At 46.5% G+C, this 22,033-nt stretch overlaps 1 protein-coding gene across 1 annotated transcript in view; it reads left to right on the top strand.

The window, feature by feature from the left end:
* LOC142578586 (transient-receptor-potential-like protein) overlaps positions 1–22,033 on the top strand; it is a 241,302-nt gene that overhangs the window by 210,419 nt on the left and 8,850 nt on the right. Inside the window, exon 13 of the mRNA XM_075687976.1 lies at positions 5,330–5,516. Coding sequence (XP_075544091.1) covers positions 5,330–5,516 — 187 coding nt within the window. The remainder of the gene's footprint in view (positions 1–5,329; positions 5,517–22,033) is intronic.

Here is a 22,033-nt window from a genome sequence, read left to right as displayed (position 1 = left end):
ACACCAGGTGGCAATATTGCAAGAGGTCGAAGTTAATGAAATTGGCCGATAGTCCCCAACGTGGTTTTGTTTCTGTCTTTATGTATTTGTTCAATTGTGGCAGGTACCCAAACGTGTGGCTGTTCACCCTCGCGTAATTACTAACGAAATAAAACACACAAATATTAGATGCCCATTCTGGATATCTTTTTAAAAAACGATTAGGGATGCCATCAGGCCCAGGCAATTTTTTCGTATCAAATTTTAGTAATATGTTTATTATACCATTCTCTGAGATAACATCTGACATAGGGGCTAAGGAGACACTGAGAATCGGCAAGATACCATTTTCTCTTGTGTTAGCAGTGACCATTAAAAATGTTCGCAATGGACTGCGAATCACTGAACTCTCTACAATTATCGCCAAAGATTTCACATTCATGGTACTATGGGGAAATTGTTCTCCAAACGTTCTCTGATCAGCTAGTTATGAAACTGGGTAATGACTCACCAATGTTACCTCGTTTATCTGAAGTGAACTGCATTTTAATTTGAGATGGTAATTCCGCAATTTTTTGCTGATATCTGGAATCAGTAGAAGTATTCGTTTCCTTTTTAATCTTTTTACCTACCTGCCTGGAAGAAAAATTTGTCCTGGATCGGGACGATTTTTTCCTCAACTGCGAGGTTTTCTCCCGAGAAACCCGTAGGGGTTTCCTTTGTAGCGATTGCCACGAACGGGTGGATGTCTGATATTCCCTTTATTAATTACTTCTCTCCGGCTTGCGGGTTTCCGCAAAACTGTTATGTCAAATTGCTGTATTATTTTCATGATGCCGAAATCCTCCGTTGAGGCTCCCAAAGAACCAGAACTTGATAGTACGTCGACCGTGTCCCTTTCACAGCGTTAATCAATACTGGAGCCCAGGTCTCCATTATGCGGGCTAACCTCCGTCGTCGACTAAAGATGGTTTTCGCGCCTGCTACTACACGAGCCGTACACGTCGCCGATGGTAGCACTGTTGCCGCCGTGTACTGCCCGTATAATTATCACTGGCCACCACATTCCAGTTCTTTTTACAGTTGACCGATTGTCCCCCTTGACGTTATCCTCAGACTACACTTTCCTAAGGCACATTGCGCTCTTTTCGGCTATTCTGCCGGTACCCTTTGCCTCGAATTTCCTCTTCTCCCGCAAACTCGTGCCGAACTCCCGAGCAACTTCAGTATGACCACCTTCGTCCACCTGCCGCCTAAAGCCTTGACTTTCGTTGATTTGATATCATATTGTCCTGTGCCTGACGGATATTGCATCGTCACACCTCTTCCTGATGTGCTTTTGATGCGCAATCTCGCTGTACCCCGCACCACCGTAACTGTTGCCGATAACTGGACGTGCCTCCACGTCATCGCTTTTGGCCTCACAAAAAAAGTTCTACCCTAAGGCATATGGGTTGCCACGCTGCGTGCTATAGCAGATGACCACGTCACGACTTTTCCAGTAGACGTCTGCTCCGATCCTCGAGAATCTCTACAGGATCCAATGTGCCTTGACGCCACATTAAGTCATATGATTGTTACGGACCTATTGCCTGAGCAGACAGCAGCTGTATGCCGCCTTTTGTTTTCTTACTGCGACACCTTCGACTTCAACAATCGAAAATTTCGTCAGACTTCACTTGTTAAGCATCATATAAATACTGATGACGCTAGTCCCATTAATCACCGGCCATATCGAGTTTCTGCATCTGAGCGTAAGGTTATTCAAGAAGGAGTGAACAAGATGCTTGTCAAAAGCATTGTTGAACCTTCGTCGAGCCCTTGGGCGTCCCCTGTTGTATTCTTAAATATAAAATGGCACGTGATCTTTTTGCGTAGATTATCGTCGTCTCGACCAAATTACGAAAAAATGAAGTCTACCTCTTGCCTCACATTGACGATGCCGTCGATTGTCTCCATGGTACCAACTACTTTTCCTCAATACACCTTCGGTCTGGCTACTGGCAGAATTCTGCGGATGAAAATGACCAAGAGAAGACCACGTTCGGTCTGTCCAACGCCCCAGCAACGTTCGAACGTATGATGGACTCTTTGCTTCAATGGTTAAAATGGGCATCATGTCTGTGCTAACTAGACGACGTTCTTGTAGTTCCCCCTACATTTCGGGCACACTATGAACGCTTATCAGCTATTCAAAAGCTCCGCGAGGCTAGAGTCCAACTGAATTCATCCAAGTGTCACTTCGGTCGCCGGCAGCTTACAGTGCTGGGCCACCTCGTCGACGCTTCCGCTATTCAACAGGATCGGGGAAAATTCGCGCTGCCACGTCTTTTCCTGTACCTCAGTCTGTCAAAGACGTCCGAAGTTTTTTAGGACTATGCTCCTACTTCCGAGCGTTCGTGAAAGATTTCTCTGCGATTGCCCGACCACTTGTTGATCTTCTGGCGAAGAAGGTGCCGTTTACGTCGAGTCTCTCTCAGGCCGCCGCGTTTGCTCACCTCACTACCATTCTCCCCACCTCAACTATGCTGTCACATTTTGAACGGGCCTCTACTAATGAGGCCCGTACCGATGCCAGTGGTCATGGGATCGGAGCCGCCTTAGCCCTAGGCCAACGGGGAAATGCTCGTCTCATCACCTACAGTAGCCGCCCATTAACAGCAGCGAAGCGCGTCTATTCCATTACAGAGCGTGAATGCCTGGCTCTTGTCAAGGCAGTTTCCAAATTCCGCTTGTATTTGTATCACACGCTCATCTTTGTAATAAGGTACCATCACGCGCTCTGCTCGCTTTCGGCACTCAAGAATCCTACCGGTCGGCTTCGTCGCTTGGCTCAGCGGCCATTGTCGGGAATCCGCCTAGCCATTGTTGCAAATGCGGCCGCATCCCGCTTTTTTTTCAATGTTAAAATGCTTGGTACAGGCAAGGGCAAGGAGCAGCGGGAAATTCTCGAAGCGTATCACATCAACATGGAAGGGGATGATTGCGTAAGCACAAATTCTATCTCGCCGTTGCAGAAGGGACTAAGTTTGCTATTGCACTGGCGCTACCTACTTTGTATATGTTGCAGTAAATGTTGTTTTGTGTGTGGTTTGGCTCTTCAACGGCGCGTGCTCGCCCGGTTTTCCTGGGAGACAGGTTTTTCAAAAAAGCACACTTTTATTTCTTTCCTGTGTGCCACATCTACTGTTCTTTGTCCCTTGAGTGGTTTGTATATAAGGAGTACTATACTAGTCAGGCCGCCTACACTCCGGGCGCGTCTCTCTCGTCACCGTCGCCGTGATGTTGCGCACAACGTCCAAGGGCGATAACACCGTGGCCATGCGCCGTATGTTGTATGTGCGTGTGAGAACGTGCGAGGGTGAGCCGACGATGGGCGGCTTAATCGTGCGCGCAAGGGAGGAAAGCGGCGAGGATGCGCACCGTCTCCCACCGCGCGCAAGGCACCAGGGGGGTTTGAGGGACGGCGGTGCTGAGTTTGGCGCGGCCGTGCGAGCCCTGTTTTTAAAGTGATCTGCGATGATTACAGAGTCTAGTGCACCGAGGACTGATAGCTTCGTTTGTGCTATATTTTCGATGCTTAAATAGCTTTGAAGTGAGGGACAGTAAGAAGGTGCATTTGCTCGCGGCTGCTGCCGCACTTCGTTACTTCAGCTTTCTGACAGCGAGTTTCGGCGGTCATCGAGTGACATGTGTTCATTTTTGCTTGGGCGCGCGTGACGCCATGCTTGCTAATTTAGTTCGTAAGTGAATGTTTACAAGTTCATACAGCTTATAAAGCTACTATCCTTAGTTCGTATAGCTGTCCAGTGTTCTGCTATCGCAATCGATGCCTCGCCTTCCGGGCGAAACTGCGACTCTTTGGAAACTTACCAAATTTTTGCAATTTTTTTGAAACTTCAAGGCCTTAAATCCAAATTGCGCTTGCCACAGTCACCAGAATTCAAGCTTTTCTCTCAAATACGCCAAATATCATTCAAGTCGGCCAGGGATTGTCTCAGAAAAGCATTTGTGCGTTTTACATGCATTCGAATGGGCGAATTCGGAGTTGAGGCCTAGCTAAAACCTCCTCTTAAGATGTGCTACGAAATCCATTGACGTTCTAGCTAACAGTTTCCCAAAAAACGTGACTATAACAGTCAGGGACGAACTTAACTGGAATGCCAAGACATTTCTTAGCAGATATTTAGAGCGGAGATTAACTAGATGCTGTGGCTTAGCGGCTTTGGCGTTGCGCTGCTAAACACGATACTGCGCTGTCAAATCTCTGCCGCGGCGACCGCATTTCGATGGGGGCGAAACGCCAAAACATCAGTCTCCTGTGCATCGGGGGCGCATTAAAGAACTCGAAATGCGGCGATTGATTGTGTAAAGCGCAGGTTAACTGCCTTTACAAGAAAGAATCTGTATAGGCGATTATTTGCATAAACCGCTCCCTTTCTTTCCTATGTCCCCGCTTGCGTGTGTATCTGAATGTGTTCGTGCATGCATGCTACCACCCGCAATTTTCGTCCGTTTTGTTACCAGCGTAGTGTGGCTGTGGCGACGAAGGTTGAGATAGTGCTATCTCGAGGCATACGTGTAAACGATGCAAGAAACTGAAGATGCACACAAATGAGCAGCATTGAAACATGGACAAGCTAGTAGAGTTCACACGCATTTAGAGGTGGTTCTTACGTGCGGGGATTGTGTGCAACAGATGGCAGCTGCTCATAAAGAGAAATGAGCGAGACCTTTCTGTCCTAACAACTATCGCGCTTCTTTGTTGTCGCTTTCCACCACAAGAATAGTGGTTGTTTGTCCATGGTTCCAACAAAACATCCTAAAATAAACAGAGTGTGTTATATTTTTAGGCTGGAAATGGTTAAGTAGAGCCCAAACACATATCGTCAGCGATTTGTCAGAGCAATAAAACCCGCCGTCAAGGTCGTTTATTCTTTAGTGCACATCAGGCCAGCGATCGAGTCTGTACACTTGAGCTTGACAATGTTGTCGTGCCAATCCATGGTTCAAGGAAGCTGGTTAGCTAGCAATAATGTGATGCCTACACCAAGATTGTGTTTAATATCCTCGTCTCGAGAAATCACAAGCGGCTAACTGCGGAAAGCCTATGCATTCAACCATCGCTAAAATATGGGGCTTCGAGGACAACTTGACAAAAAGCACCTGCAAAAAGAGTGTACAAGAACAAACGGATAGAGCTGGAAGGGTCGCGTAAGATGAGACGTAGGGAAACGACAGAGGGCCAGCTCTTGTTATTCTTGTGTTGATTAAAGACGTCGCCATAACTAGACTTCCTTACTTCGTCTCGGAATCAAAATTGTTTTGGGTGCATGTTGGTGTGTTGCAGGACGTGATGAAGAGCCTCGTGTGGCGTTACGTCACCAGCGAACAGAGCAAGAATGAGCAGGCGCCCGTTACAGAAGACGACGTGAACGAGCTCAAACAGCAGATCACCTCGTTCCGGTACGACCTGCTCGACGTGCTCAAGGACAACGGCATGAAGATCAACAAAGTGCAGCGCAAGCGAGCCGAAGGTATGTGCTCCTTCAGCGGCAAAGTAATGCCGCTAATATTGTGCGTGGAATAACGCGTCCCATAATACTAGGGCATCTTTCTACGTATTTGATCTGTGCGGACGGATACATGGATGGATGAAATTCGCTGTGATCCTTTAGAGCACGCGTTAGCGCACAGCGGGCCACTATCACGTCGGGACAGAGCGGCCGATCCTCTCCGCCGCGTCGTGGGCCCGTTGGACAGCCCATAACTGTTCTTCGAGGTTGGGTCTGCGTAGAAATGCCTCCCAGCGTGAGGAAGTGCTGCTTTCATCGCCGCGAAAAGCGGGACACCGCCAGAGCATGTGATCTAAATTCGCTAAGTCATTGCATAGTGCATTGCAATTTCGGGGTAAATCTTGTGAAGAAGGAGGGGGCTTGGGCATGCCCCGGTCTGTAGAAGCCTTAGTGTTAGAGCCTGACGTCTATTGAGTTTAGAATGCGGGAGAGGGCAGATACTCTGAGCCAAGTAAAAAGTGCTCAGTAATTTTGTTGTTGGAGGCAGGAGAATTCCGATTGTCCGTACCCCCAACATCACTCTGCTCGGTAACTACGCGGTCGATAATCCCTCGCGCAGCATCGTGTGCCGACTCATTCAGGTTGGGCGGGCACCCTCAATCTTTCCCATGTGGGCTGAAAACCAGATGACTGTGTGGTTCGATCTCCTTGCTTCCAAGTATTCCCAAGGCCAGCTTGGATACGGTTTCTTTGGCAAATGCCCGAACGGCTGATCTAAAGTCACTGTGATCGTTGTCCTATTGTCCTCCAATAAGGCCGTTGCTATTGCAGCCTGCTCTGCGATCTCAGAGGACGTCGTCCGAATCGAGATTGAGTTCTTCACTTGACTTTCATGGTCTACGCTAAGCGCAGCGAAGGCCCGTACATCAGCTTAGCGCGATGCGTCTACGAAACTTTTCTCCGAAGCCCGTTCACGAGCCTTTTTGATGAGGGCTTTCACGTGCGCCCGACATCTTCCCACGTTGTGTTCCGGATAGACGTTTCCTAGGATCGGGGCGACAGCTATGCGGTTCCGTTGCTGTTGAGGGATGCTGCAGAACTTTGTCTCGACTATTGTGGGGAGGGGGGGAACTCCCAGCTCCTGTAGGATGTGTCTTCTAGCTCGTGTAGCTTGTGTGTTCCTCTCCTACGCTTCCGCGATATCCTCTAGCGTCTTATGCACGCCAAGTGGAAGAAAGGGTTCCGTATGTGTCTAAATGAGGAGGTCGAGAGCTCTCTTGATTGCCTTCCTGATTAATGCGTTGAGCTTATACCGCTCCGATCATTGCCAGTTGTGCTTGGACGCGACGTCAGTGAAATAGCATAATAGGAACGCACGTACCAATATCACGAGGTTATCTTCTACGAGGCTCTGCTGCCGGTTGGTCACTCTTCTTTTTAGCCTGACGACATTGCCCGTCTTCGTACTGAGTCGCAGCACTGTGTGATTGTTAGAGCCACTCGACTCGATCATCATGCCGTTTGTCCGGATGGCATCCACCCTCGGTATATAGTCTCGATCGTTCGTGCGCAGTTTGATGTCGCATTCGGCGAATGGCTTTCATTCCTTTGGTTTGGGACCTCTGCACTCGGGGACAATATAGTAACAGTTCAGACTTCTGTGGTGAGCACCAAAAGGCCCGTTGGCGCGAGGTACCTCTCAGTAACAATGATCGCTTCTTGCAGGGGCGTCTGTACCTGTCCGTAGCTAACTCCTGTACACCAGATGGCGACGTCGTCTGCGTATATGATGTGACTGGAGCCGTGATATGAGAGAGTCTTCTGGATAGACCAATCATGGCGAGGTTAAAGAGGGTAGCAGGGTAGCCTCTTGTGGCATCCCCCTAGACCCTTTCTTGATCATGTCTTGTCAGGTCGCCGACCTCAAGGGTGGCTTTTCTGTCTGACAGTAACGACTCTCTGTAGGAATGAAAGTGCTTCAGAAGGTTACGGCTCGAGATCGTGTCAAAAACGAACGAGTGAAGAATGTTGTCAAAGGCTTTTCCTGGTGTTGACCTAGTATGGCTCTCGTGTCACGCGTATTACAGTCAATAATGTTATGCTTGATGAGCTTCATCGCGTCCTGCACCGAGAGTCCGGTCCTGAAACCGATCATGGTGTGTGGGTAAACGTCCTGGTCCTGCAGGTAGCGAGAAATTTTGTTTAGTAATGCGTGCTCAGCAACCTTCCCCACTCACGATGTGAGCGAAATTGGACGGAGGTTGCCGTGGCTGGGTGGCTTACCCGGCTTTGAGATTAGCAGGGTGTTGGTAGATTTTCACATTTCTGGTACTTAACCACTGCTCCATGCTTGGTTAATGATGGCCGTCAGGTATTCGATGGAGTTATCGTACAGGTTCCTTAGGGATTTGTTTGTGATCTTATCCGGACCAGGAGTCGATTTGCCATTGAGGTCGTGGAGCGCCTGCCTGATCTCCTCAATCCCGAATTCTGCATCGAGCTCAGGGTGCCCAGAGCCTTCGTAGTCAGGTGAGGGTGGTGTAGGTCTCGATGCGACCAATATATATTTCTTCATGAGTCTGGATGGAACTTACTCACCGGAAGATTCACGCTTGGCGGCGTGTAGAGTGCGCGCCAGTGTGTTGAGTTTGTTGGATTCAGTGTTCGCCTCGCCGAGATGGTTTAGGATATTCCAAGTTCCACCTTGCGCATCTGTCCATCGATCCAGTAGCACACCTCATCCTATTGCTGTTTAGAGAGGGCTCTGCGGTGTTCCTCTATAATTCTGTTGATTTCCGCTATCTTTTTTCTGAACCTGCGGTTGAGGCGTTGTCCCTTCACCTGGCGAGGAGGGACTGCTAGCAGGTGAGTCAGGTGACTGTCCATCTTTCTCACCGGGAGGTCGGTGCAAACGTCTTTGGTGGTAGCTTTGATGTCGTATCCAATCTTTGCCACCTATTGTTCGATGTTGGGCTTGTGCTCACTCTCGGTTCGCTCTTCCCTAATCTTGCGAAACTTCTCCTAGTCTGTGTACTGGAACACACGCTGTCTCTTCTGTGCGACCTGGAGGTGCGTGGCCAAAATATATTGGTCGCTACCAAAGTCTACCACGAGGTTCGTTCACTTGACTGCTGCGATACTCCTGACAAAGGTGAGATCCGGTGTCGTGTCACGGCTCGACGATGTCCAGCATCTGGCGGGGAATGCCGGGTCCATGACTAGGATCAAGTTTAAGTTCATAGCCTCGCGCCAGATGTCCGCCCCTTAGTGAGTGTTATATGGTAGCTGCAGGTAGGGTACGGGGTGTGGAAGTCCCCCGCAATGATCAAAGGGGAGTCGCCCGCTTGTTGCATGGCCCTGGTGATCAAGGCTTTGGAGCGTTGTATTAGACCTTTTGGGGCTGCTGTAGGCATTAAGGCTGACTATACTTTCGTGGTCCCCTGGGCTGGCGATAATTTCTATCATCATGTATTCGGCTTTACTTGCAGTCATCTTGATGTCATGAGCGATGTGGGCCAGCTTGTTGCTAATCAGTACCCCTATCCCCCCCCTCCTTTCTCGTACTTCGTTATGGGCCTGTAGCCGGACCACGTGATGTTAGAGGTTAGTGTTTCTTTTATAAGTATACTATCTGGCTTCTATTGGTGTGAGCGAATGTATTGTTGCAAGGGAGCCCTCTTTGGAAGGAAACCCTTGCAATTCCATTGCCACATCCTGAATGAGTTAGTTTGTGTGGCCATCGTATTCTGTTGAGTTGGTGTACTAATCTTCGGAAGGCCGATCACCCTCATGCTGTGACTAGTCGATGCTCTTGCTAGGTGTGTAGGAATTTCAGATCCCAGCACAGGTGCCACAACGTTTTCTAAGAAGGTTTCGATTTTGCTAATTTGCTTATTAGTGTATTCCTTCATTGAAGTCAAGTTGCTTTGGAAGAGCGAGAAGTTTTCATGTATCTGCTTATTGCTATCACTGAGAGCGCCGGGCATCTCGCGGATCTCTGATTTGGCCCTACCTGACGCTTGTTCTTGATCGTTAGCAATTGCCCTCTTCTTAGCATGCCTTTCAACATCGCTCTGCTCAACTATGCGGACTTCCATTGGTTGGGGAGCGGCTGGCTCCTTGTCAGCCATGACGGGTTGCCCATGAATGCCATTCTTAATCTCGGCAATTTCTGTCACGGGTCGAGGTATTGTGTTCTTCATCTCATTTTCGCGCTCAAGTTGTGCTAGCCTGTCTTTACTACAATCATGCCCTGGGGACGAGCCCCGCGTTACCTTTTTCGGCGTTCCTCGAACTCGGTCGACTCAGGTTGGGTGGGCCTCGGGTCGACGATCTCTGGAGCAGGACCTCGAGGATCCTGTCGACTCGACCCAGACTTTACCACCTCGGCGCCGGGATCCGGAGCAACCCCTGGAGCGGGATCTGGTCCTGATACTGCAACAGGAGCACCCTCTGGGTCGAGAGCAACTCCGGGAGTTCCCTCTAGAGTGAGAGCGTCCTCTGTATCGGGAACGCACCCTAGGCTCTGGGGTGGAGGCTGCTGGAACTCATTCTTGCTCTCGTTGCTAGATAATGGTGGCGAAGCCCCGTTTCTCGAAGTTGCCGACGCCGGCCTCTCCTGTCGTCTCCTTCTGACAACGTACCGGATCTGGAATCTCTGCTTGCACGTTTTGTCCGCCGTAGGGTGTGGGCCCCCGCACAACCCACGCTTTGGTGTACACTGCTGTTGGTCGTCCGGGTTCACTGCCGCACATACCCTGCAGTTGGACTCTTCGGAAGTCGGGCAAACATCGGCACGATGTTAGAGTCTACCAGACGCGTTGCAGATATCGACTTGCTTGCGATAAAGAAAGCACCTCACAAGGACTGGGCCATAGCGTATAAAGTTCGGAAGCTTCAGTCCGTCGAAAGCGATGATGATCGTGCCTGTGTATTTAATTCTCTAGACCGCCAAAACCAGGGGGTTCTCTCGTTGACGATCTTGTGTTCCAGGTCGGACGGACCGTCTTTGAGATCGATGTTTCTGATTACTCCTTTACGCGTGCTGTGGGGGACGGCCTCATATGCACTGACTGCAAACATTCTTTTGGCTACACGAATGGCCCCTATTCTCGTGTATCTTGCTGCGTTGTCTCAGTCGGGCGTGCTAGCCACCATAATGTTTTGCTGTATGTTAGAATAAATGCTGTCCGAGACCATCTGAATTGGTATAAGATCCGCCGATTCCACGATCGCCTTACCGATTACGGTGGGTCCTATGTTGGCAATATTCAGCCCTCCGCGGGGGCGTATGATAATTTCGGCATGTTCCTTGGGCATGGGAGGCATCCGTAGCGACCTGATAATGCTGCTATTCAGTTTATTTCCATTTCTTGGAGTTCTGTGAGACGTCGGCCTTAGGCCTATCCTCACATATGCCGCCGCCGGGGCGGTTGTCAGAGTCTGCCTTGGCGGACATGCGTTTCGAAACAGCCAACTTCCATCCAAAGTCTGCCAAAAATTCCTCAGGCCGAAGGTCTTCCCCTTCAATTGTCATCTGCATATACACTGATCTCTAGGAATCGTAGCGTCAGCAGCACTTCTTGGCACCGATCGGCATTACGCCGGGCTAGGCCTAGTTGGCAAGGCGGCGGCGTGGTCCGAGCACAAAAACGTTCATAAACTTGAAAAGAAGCCACTTAAGGGAGAAAGTCCGATATTGATGTGATTCTCTTCCACTTAGACGTGCGTTCGTACCAACGTTTAGAGATTAGCGGTGGAAACCTTGTCCAAATCGTTCAAGACATCAGTAGCAGATATGGAGCTCTGGCGCTTGCGTTCTTCCGATCTGTGCGGAGGCCATAATAAAACAGGCGGGAGAACTGCACCCAAGCAACAGACACACCAACACATACATGTACTCGCACATACATACATACTCTGCCCCCACAGGGGCGTCTGCATCAGCAGGCGTTTGGTGTGTGGCGACACCACGTACCCGAGCACACGAGGGTTGGACACTCCCGCGTGTAGCCGTGCACGGCTTAGCCGTGTCCGGGGAAAGGGGGATCTGGAAAGGGGGATCCTGGGGGTTGAGCCGATGCCGAGTGTTCGGACCTTGAAGGCCCCCTGGCGGAGACAACACACCTCTTTGGCCTCTGCTTCACGTAGACGACACCCCCGGACTGACCCACCCGGGGGAAATCGGTAGTTGCCTTTTCCTATCCTCCTCTCTAATCTTCGTCTTTCTCTTGCTTTCGGTCTTTCCTGTCTCCTCCTAGCTTCCTTTTTATTTCCACCTTTCCCAGGCAGCAAGGGTTAACCTTGTGTCGTATAGCCAACCTTGGTTATAACAGATTTGGTTATAGTAGTGTCGTACAACTGGCTCGTATAGGCCATGTCTTTTCACGGTCCTGCGGCGTCCCCTTGTTGGGCTCCATGGTGGGTGTATGGCGGCGCTGCCGAATTTCCGCATATATCTATGGCAAGTTCTTTTCCACCCCTTCCTGATCGACCTCATAAACGAGGGCGCACCGAAGAAGTATTTAAGTTCTATGGTCGTCATAATGAAAACTTTCCCAAATTTCATGTCATCCACTCGGAGAAAACCGCAAAGTCAGTGAGAATGATCTCTCCTTTTCTAGTATCTAAATCAATAACCGATATTCTTGGCCAAGGCTTTAAAGTAACCAAACTTGCAAGTGGAAATCTCCTTTTGGAACTCCGAGATAAAATCAGTTTGAAAAGCTGCCAAATCTTGTCTCTTTTGGGGACGTTCCAGTGAATGTGACACCGCATCGCACCATGAACACCAGCCGTGGTGTTGTATCAGATAGTGACCTGATTGATCTGACAGAGGCTGAACTACTTGAAGGCTGGAGTGACCAGAATGTGATCAGTGTAAAACGAATCAAAATGAGGTGCGATGGTAAAGAAATTCAGACTAAGCATCTTATTCTAACATTTGGTTCAAGTGTCCTGCCCGAAACAATCGAGGCAGGCTATGTGAAGATCAGGGTGAGGCCGTATATCCCAAATCCCCTCCGATGTTTTAAGTGTCAAAGGTTTGGCCACAGTTCACCACTGCCGTGACCGACTAACCTGTACCAAATGTAGCGACCATGAACATCCGTCCGAGTCATGCCAGAACACTCCACACTGTGTAAATTGTGAAGGGGAGCACCCCGCGTACTCGCGGTCCTGCCCACATTGGAAAAAAGAAAAGGAAATAGTGGCACTCAAAACCAAAGAGAACATTTCGTTTAAGGAGGCACGCAGGCGCGTATCCTTCGTACCGAAGAATAGCTTTGCCGAAGTGGCGCGTCAGGGAGCAGCGCCACAACGGCCTCCGGCGGCTGTCCGGCCCACACCTAGTGAGCCGGCAGTGACGTCACCTGCCCCCTCGGCGGTTGCGGCTAGCGCTGCTCCGTCATCCAAGAAGGGGCCGTCGACCTCCGGGCTGGTGGCCTCAAGGGCCTCATCCTTTGAGAAGAGGTAACAATAAAATTCAAACAGCGCTAAACGAACGGGACCAGAATGAGGGGGGGACAAACACGGCGCTCCCCCCCCCCTCATTCTGGTCCCGTTCGTTTAGCGCTGTTTGAATTTTATTGTTACCATGCAAGACCAACTCGCCCAATCCGCTGCCCTTTTGAGAAGAGGCTTTCTCAACAAACAAATCGCTCACAAGAGCGGGTGTCCAGCGCTTCGCAGGAGGCGATGGACACGACACCAAGTCAAAGGGCGCCACTAACGCCTAAGGAGCGGCAAGAATCGCTCGACTGCTCAAAAAAAGAGAAACATCGCATTACAGGACCGGAAAAGGGTCCTGTAACCTAAATTCTCTTTCTAGACGCAAAGCACTAACCTCGTTTCCGTTATGGATACCCAAATAATACAATGGAACGTGAGAGGACTTCTTCACAATCTTGATGATGTTAAAGAACTCCTTCGCTAATTCACTCCAAAGGTGCTGTGTGTCCAAGAAACACACCTAAAAGTAACACAGACCAACTTTCTAAGGCGATATGCCACTTTCCGCAAAGACCGCGAGATGCACTCACCTCCTCAAGTTCAAGTTCAAGTTCAAGTTTATTCTTCTTCTAGTACAGACTAGAAACGTCCTCCCGGGTTAAAAGCTGCCGTCAGCAGCTTGACTGGACCGAGGAGGCGTTATACATGGCAGCGCGATAACAGTAACCTTTTTGGTACAAAAAACTTAAGCAGAAGTTTACTAAACATAAAATTGAAAACTCAGATACATGCTTATGAAAGGATATGTAAGAAACAACAAGACATTTTTGTACAAATAAAACAAAAAGGCAAGAAAGAAAAACATGGTCATTTATATGCATCGTTATACATGAATATATATGTTATAGGTTAACGAAATACATCTTCAACTCTTTACGAGAGAATTTATTAGCGTAAATATGACTATTTAGAATTTTCGGCAAATTGTGTTTAATAGATTGTAACTTATACTCGGTGCGAAAGCGCGGTACAAGCCAAGGTTCAGGATTTCTCAAATGCACAGTTATGTCATGGTGCTTTAAGGTCGCTAGTGATGTAAGAAAATCTCTCCATTCTTTCCTTGCAAAATAAAATATTTGTAAAAGACGATATTCGTAGTACCGATCTACCCATATGATTTGGTATGTTTGTGATAATGTTTTTGTTGTTGATCGGGCTTCAATATTAGCAATGTGTCGGAAAAGTGCCTTTTGTAATGTAACTATTTTATTTATGTTAGTTCGTGTTGTCGTTGCCCATACTAAACTGCAATAATTAAATTGTGAGGTGAACAATGCATGATAAATTTGTAGCTTGGCTTTTGTCGGCATGTAAGCTCTACAGCGAGATAGTACACCGGCGACTGCAGAAAACTTGTTTCGAAGGTTATTAAAATGAGCATCCCAACTCAAATGACATGAAAATATTACTCCAAGTATATTGTGTTCATTAACTAGTTCTATGTGTTTGCCTAAATAAGTGATTGAATGTTCCAACTTAAAAGGTTTGTTTCTGGCTCTGAAAAGAATAGCTTTCGTTTTAGTGAGATTAATTCTGATCACATTTGAATGTGACCAATCAGATAGTTTCATTAGCAATGCATTACACCTGATAATTAGTTCGTTTGCGTCTTTTCCACAGAAGAGTATAGTGCTATCATCGGCATATATAAAGAAATCAACTGTAGGATCTATATTTACTAAATCATTAATATATAAGTTAAATAATAGAGGGCCCAAAACACTCCCTTGGGGCACTCCATTTTTAAGTGTCAAGAAAGAAGATAGGACGTTGTTAATACATCCACACTGAGTTCTATTTCTGAGATATGATTCCATTAAAGTGAGTGGATGTCCGCGTACTCCATATATTGATAGTTTATATTTAAGAATGTCATGACTGATGGAATCAAATGCCTTGCTAAAATCGATGAAGAGCCCGAGGGCGAATTCTCCGTTGTCTATGCTTTGCACAATACTTTCTTTCAAGGATAAAAGGGCGGCTTCCGTAGATCTACCTTTTCTAAAACCAAACTGTGAGTTTGTTACTGCATCATATCTGTCTAGAAACTTTGTTAGGCGTGTAGCAATAATTTTTTCTAGAACTTTCGAAAAAAATGGGTAGGACAGATATTGGTCTATAATTAGAAACATTATTTATATCGCCATGTTTGTATACCACAGATACTTTAGCTCGTTTCATGCCGTCTGGGAAAGTCGCCGATTCTATGGCTAGATTGAATATATGGACCAACGTGCGGATAAATGGCAAGTGATGTAAGACATATTTTATTGGCTTAATTTGTAAATTGTCAATATCCAATGCATTGCTGTTATTAAGATTTTTTATTGTTGTAAACACCTCATGTTCGTCAGTTGGCTCCATAAATATAGTTTCTGAAACACATTTATCTAGTGAATGCATGACTTGGGAGTCATGGGTGTGCGTAACGCTTGCATTCACAAAATGAGTATTGAAATGGTCTGCCAGTGGTTTACCGATCAATTCGCAATTTGCGTACCTTATCGACTTGGGTGCACTACTTTTAGTTTGACGACCTAAAACGTTATTTATTATTTTCCAAACCGCATCCGGACGTTTCTTGTCGATTTCAAAAAACAGACGTTGATAGTAATCTATTTTTGCCTGCCTTAGTATTTTATTCAGTTTATTTCTTTCGGTTTTGAATTCCTTAAGTTTAATTTCTGATCTGGAGTGCAAGAACGCATGATAAAGGCGGTTCTTCTTTTTTATCATTTTGATGTGCTCACTCATATTCCACGGTTTTCGTATCGTTTTTGATTTCCTAACTTGCTTGAAGGGGAAATGCGCAGTATAGATGCGCACAAATAGTTCAAGAAACTTGTTATACGCTTCGTTAACATTTTTTTCTCTTAACACGGAATCCCAGTTTTGCGTACCTACAGCTAGACTGAATAAATCCAGTGCTTCGTTAGAAATGTGTTGGTAGGTAAGTAATTCAATGTTTTGTTTGATACTGTTATCTAATGCGTACACTATAAAGACTGGGCAGTGATCACTAATATCATTAGAAAGTGTACCCGCGGTGCAGACTGAGGTTTCTATATTTGTAATAAGAAGGTCGAGGGCAGATGAGGTAGATTGAGTAACCCTCGTTGGTGTAGTGATCAGATTGGTAAAGCCAAATGATAGTAGTAGATTGTTTAAATCCTGCACATGCTTATTTTTATCTAAAATATTTATGTTGAAGTCGCCTCCACAGACAAAATGAACATTATTAAATGAACAGAACTCCAGTAGCTTACCAAAACAATCAATAAAATTCTCAATACTTCCGCTTGGAGGGCGGTATATTACTGATAGGGGGTGTAGCCGCAATAGTCGATAACAGCGTTGCATGTCAGCAAATCAAACTCCGAACTCTCCTCGAGGTAGCTGCAGTCCGAGCTGTGCTGTTTGGTAAGTTAATCACAGTTTGTTCGATATACGTCTCTCCCTCCTGTCAATTTTCTAAAGCAGAGTTTCAAAGCCTTATCGATGAACTTCCTCCACCATACATAGTCGTTGGTTATTTAAACGCACATAGCCCCCTGTGGGGCGACTCGCGTTCCGATGCGCGTGGGCGCCTGATAAAAAATTTTGTTTTCTTCAGGTGAATGTTTATTGAACAAAAAAGGACCAACGTATTACAATGTTACACATAACACATACTCGGCCATAGACTTGAGCATCGTTTCGAGTTCACTATTTGCTTACCTGGAGTGGTCTGTTCTCAAGAACCCCTATGGGAGTGACCACTTCCCAATTACATTAAACCTAACCAAACCAGATGCATGCTCGCCGCATTTCCCTCGATGGAACCTCGAATCAGCAAACTGGGAACTGTTTCGAGAAATCACGTGTTTAGGATGGGACGACATTTCTGATTTTAATATAGACGATGCTGTGGCATACCTAACTGGTTTTATTATTGACGCTGCAACAAAATGCATTAAACAATTTAACGGACTGGCAAAGAACCGTCGCATCCCATGGTGGAATGACGAATGTCGAAATGCACGCAAAAATCAAAACAAAGCTTGGGGATTGCTTCGTAATTCTCCAACAGCTGAAAACCTTATTAATTTCAAACAAGTCAAATCTCAAAGCAGGAGAATACGTCGACGTGCGAAGAGAGCGAGCTGGGAGCGATACATATCTAGGATAAATACTTACAAAGACGAGGCAAAAGTGTGGAATAGGGTGAATAAACTAAAAGGCCGAGAGACGAACCCCCTGCCCTTAGTAAGTACTCATGGAGATGGCCTGGATGGAGAAGACCAGGCAGACTGTCTGGGGGAACACTTTGAGTATATCTCAAGTGCATCGCATTACTCACAGTCATTCCTGAAATTCAAAGAACGCGCAGAGCGACAGCGCCTTGATCGGAAATGTGCCCAAAATGAAGATTACAACCGCCTGTTCAGTTTATCTGAGCTCAACACTTTTCTTGCTAGTCGCAACAGCTCAGCACCAGGTGGTGACCGTATCATTTATGAAATGATCAAATACCTGCATCCTGAAACACAGAAAACACTCCTCTCACTTTTTAATGTCATGTGGGCCGCTGGGTATATTCCATCTTCCTCGAATAAAGCTGCAATAATACCCATACTCAAACAGGGCAAGGACCCGTCCTTACCTAGTAGTTATAAGCCTATCGCTTTGACAAGCTGTTTCTGCAAGCTTTTTGAAAAGATGATAAACCGGCGCCTAATCTATATCTTTGAGAGCAATAAACTACTAGACCCTTACCAGTGTGGTTACAGAGAAGGCAGGTCGACCGCAGACCACCTTGTCCGCATTGAGTCAAATATAAGGGATGCCTTCATACACAAGCAGTTTTTTCTCTCCGTATTCCTTGATTTGGAGAAAGCATACGACACCACATGGCGCTTCGGTATTATTCGAGAGCTTTCCGCTATGTGTATCCGCGGGAGTATGTTAAGTATCATTGAGAGTTACCTTTCTAACCGCACATTTCGTGTTAGGGTGGGCCATGCCTTGTCAAGGTGTTTCACCCAGGAAACTGGTGTTGCACAAGGTGGTGTGCTAAGCTGCACACTCTTTATTGTGAAAATGAATTCTTTGGGCATGGCTATCCCACGAACGATCTCATACTCTGTATATGTAGATGACGTTCAGCTTGGTTTTAAATCATGCAGCTTAACTATCTGCGAACGACATGTCCAGCATGCCTTAAATAAAGTGGCAAAATGGGCTGACGAAAATGGTTTCAGGTTGAGCCGTCAGAAAAGTACCTGCGTTCTTTTCACGAATAAGAGAGGAAGAGTACAACGTCCTGCTATTGAGCTCTCTGGTAGCACATTACCTGTAAGCGCCGAGCACAAGTTTCTCGGCATCATACTGGATTCCAAACTGACATTCATCCCGCATATTGAATACTTGAAGGCTAAATGCCTCAAAACAATGAACTTATTGAAGCTTCTATCAAGTACAACATGGGGCAGTGACAGGAAATGTCTTTTGAACTTGTATAGGTGTCTCATCGGCTCACGTCTTGGCTATGGCGCTATAATATATCAGTCCGCTACACCTGGTGCTTTAAAGATGTTGGATCCTGTCCATCATTTAGGAATCCGCCTCGCGACTGGAGCCTTCAGGATAAGCCCCGTACAAAGCCTTTATGCAGAAGCAAATGTATGGTCACTCCATTTTCAGAGATCATATAGCACTTTTACATATTTCCTCAAAGTAAATTCTAACCGCGAACACCCCTCATATTCATGCATAAACGATATGACCGATGCCATACTCTTGAATAACCGACCTGCCGCGAGAAAACCGTTCTCTTTGTGCGCAAGCACGGCGCGCAAGGAACCTCAGTGAGGAGATAGGTGTTCCGGTGCTTGAACACTGTCTTATGGCTCCAGCGAAACTGTTAGCGCCATGGCAGTGGCAGCTGATAGAGTGTGACACATCCTTTGTAGAGGTCACTAAACATGCGCCAGAGACACATATCAAAATGCATTTCTTGGAGCTTCAGTACAAGTACTCGTGTACAGAGTTCTACACAGACGCTTCGAAGTCGCATGCCGGGGTGTCCTACGCAGCCATTGGTCCATCCTTCTCGGAATCCGGTGTGCTCCACCCTGAAACAAGTATATTTACGGCTGAGGCCCATGCACTGTTGTCGACTGCGAAACATATCAGAAAATCAAATCTTCAAAAATCAATTATATTTACAGACTCCTTAAGCGTCGTAAAAGCCTTGAAGTCACTCTGTAAACACAAAAACCCTGTACTTACTGAGCTCTATTCCATTCTCTGTAGAACGTATATGTCTAACCAGCATGTCATTATATGCTGGGTACCTGGCGGTAGAGGCATCGAGGGGAATGTACTAGCTGACGAAATGGCTACATCAATCACCTCGCAAGCTATTATTCCTACGGCTGCTTTCCCTGTCACAGATCTGAAGCTTCTCTTACGGAAGAATCTGCGAAGCCACTGGCAACGCTTGTGGGACATGGAAGCTACGAATAAGCTTCACTTGATTAAGCCAAAGTTAGGTTTCTGGCCCCCGAAAGCGAAAACACGACGAACTGATGTCCTGCTCTGTCGACTCAGGGTAGGACACACCTATGACACCCACAATTTTTTACTGACTGGAAATGAACCTCCAACGTGTGGTAGATGTGGTGAGAGGCTGACCGTTCTCCACGTCCACGTGGAGTGTCGGGAAGCCGAAGCTGAGAGAAAGAGACATTTTTCCCTTGTATATCGTCAGCACACCCCTCTCCATCCAGCAATGTTTCTTGGTGAAGAACCGTTCTTTGACACCAAATCAGTTCTAAATTTCTTGAACGATCTCAAATTGCAAGTTTTTAGCCCCAGATATTCATAGCACATCCTCTTTCTAGAGGATGCCGCTGTGATGGTAGTCTACCATAGCACATGCCTACAGGCCCTTGCATCCCAAGGACTCTGTAAGGCAGTAGTGCTTATTGGAAAAAGTATATCTGTGAGATATATCACTAAATCATCATTACTTCACAATGTGTATTTCGTGTCCATTGTACAGCCCATTAACCATCGGCATAATTTTATCTTGTATAGGTTTTATGCATTTTAGACAGACTGTTTTTAGGCCCCTTTACAGCCACCGTAACATCTTCCCTTCGTTATTCATACCTCCATTGCGAACGCATTACCACCAGCCTGGCGCTCTTTGGCCACACTTGGCCCTTGCGCCACAAAACACCACATTCATCATCATGCATACTCTGCTATCAGGGAAAGTTATTTAGACCAGGAGAATATCTTATGAACGAAGCGGGCGCATCAAGGAGCGCGGCGCAACGCAAGCGAGTATCACAAATTTTATTCTAAAATTGTAGATTTAACAGCTTCCAAGAAACATACAATGTATTATTCAGTATTATTACAAGTGGCTCCAGTGTTCCTCTAGCCCAGAAGTGCATGACGTGTCTAAATAGCGGATCAGATTGACAGCTTTTAAGAAGCGTATCTAAGTTAGCGTCGTCATTCTTATTAATGTGTTATCATTAGCACTGTCAAAGAGGCAAAATACCATGTTTATGAATTTGTGTGTGTGTGTGCAGTGAAGTAGACGCGCGTATGAAGCCATTTATTCACGTTTCGGCTGAGGTCCGGCCTTCATCAGAATACAATGTATGGTGTAAGTGCAGTTTATATACATGTACATATCAACCAGATGAATACGTGTTTACATGAAAAACGAAGATAATGCGTGAACAGAGTGCATGTGAATGATTCTCAAGAACAGCTGATACATGCAACACAGATGGCGTTTTCAAACCTCATTTGAAGATACGCACAAAAAATGAAATTTGAAAGGTAATTGTCAGGGATTCCAAGTGAAGGGAAGCGTAGCATGGGGGGGGGGGGGTAGGAGAAAGTTAGGTGGATGGATGTGATTAAGAAGTTTGCAGGGACAACATGGCCACAATTAGCACATGACCGGGGTAGTTGGAGAAGTATGGTAGAGGCCTTTGCCCAGCAGTAGGCGTAGCCAGGCTGATGATGATGATGTCAGGTGACAGCAGAAAACGTTACCGAATAAGTGCTATGTCACCAATCAAGAACAACAAATCAAGCAATAAAAATGAAAATAAAAACGAAAACTTGTGATGTGCTAGTAACAAGGAAAAATAATGCTGTACTAATAAAAAAGAACAGCCACGAGGGAAGATGTGATGGGCTATATGAACAGGCAAACAAATTTTCCTACACTTTCATTCAAACCTGACGCGATGGTATCAAACTTAATATAGATAAGTCAGGATTCACGGGCTTCTCTATCATAATTTGAACAAAATCCCGATTCAAGCAACGTGACTTTCATCTTATCAAATGAGTGGTCAGGCAGGTGCACGTGTTTTGAGATGGGAGGTTGGGAAACATGTTAGCTTGGGATTTGTTATTGGTTAAAACGCAATCTTAAAGGCCCTTCTATCTACGGTGCAATCTACGGTTTTTTGCACAGTGTACACTCAAGCATATATATTACGTTTTTTGTATCGCAGTTGAAATCGTCTTTGATTTCTAAACAAAAGTTTGAAGCCGTACCAGTTACCTTCTGCAACGTACGCATGTACGGGCATACTTTACATCGCGGTTTTCGGCAAGAATGACTTCCGATGGTGTCAGGGCAGTCATTCTTACATGATTCAAAAATTATTCAAGTTTTACGTGCCTAGACCACTTTCTGATTATGAGGCACGCCGTAGTGGAGGACTCCGAAAATTTCGCCCACCTGGGGTTTTTTAACGTGCACCTAAATATAGGTACACGGTATTTTCGCCCCCATCGAAATGCGGCCGCCGTAGCCGGGATTCGGTCCCGCGACCTCGTACTCAGCAGCCGAACACCATAGCCACTGAGCAACCGCGGCGGGTACACTTACATGATCATGATGGTATATCTTGAATATATTTTTGCTTTGCGGTGTACTAATTTAGGCGGTTCAGCGAAGATGTCTGCGAGGCGTTCCCTCGAGGCGTATTTATTAACTGGCGCAA

Source organism: Dermacentor variabilis, chromosome 4 (assembly GCF_050947875.1).
Source record: "Dermacentor variabilis isolate Ectoservices chromosome 4, ASM5094787v1, whole genome shotgun sequence".
Lineage (NCBI taxonomy): Eukaryota > Metazoa > Arthropoda > Arachnida > Ixodida > Ixodidae > Dermacentor > Dermacentor variabilis.
This window is presented reverse-complemented; position numbering and strand designations above follow the sequence as displayed.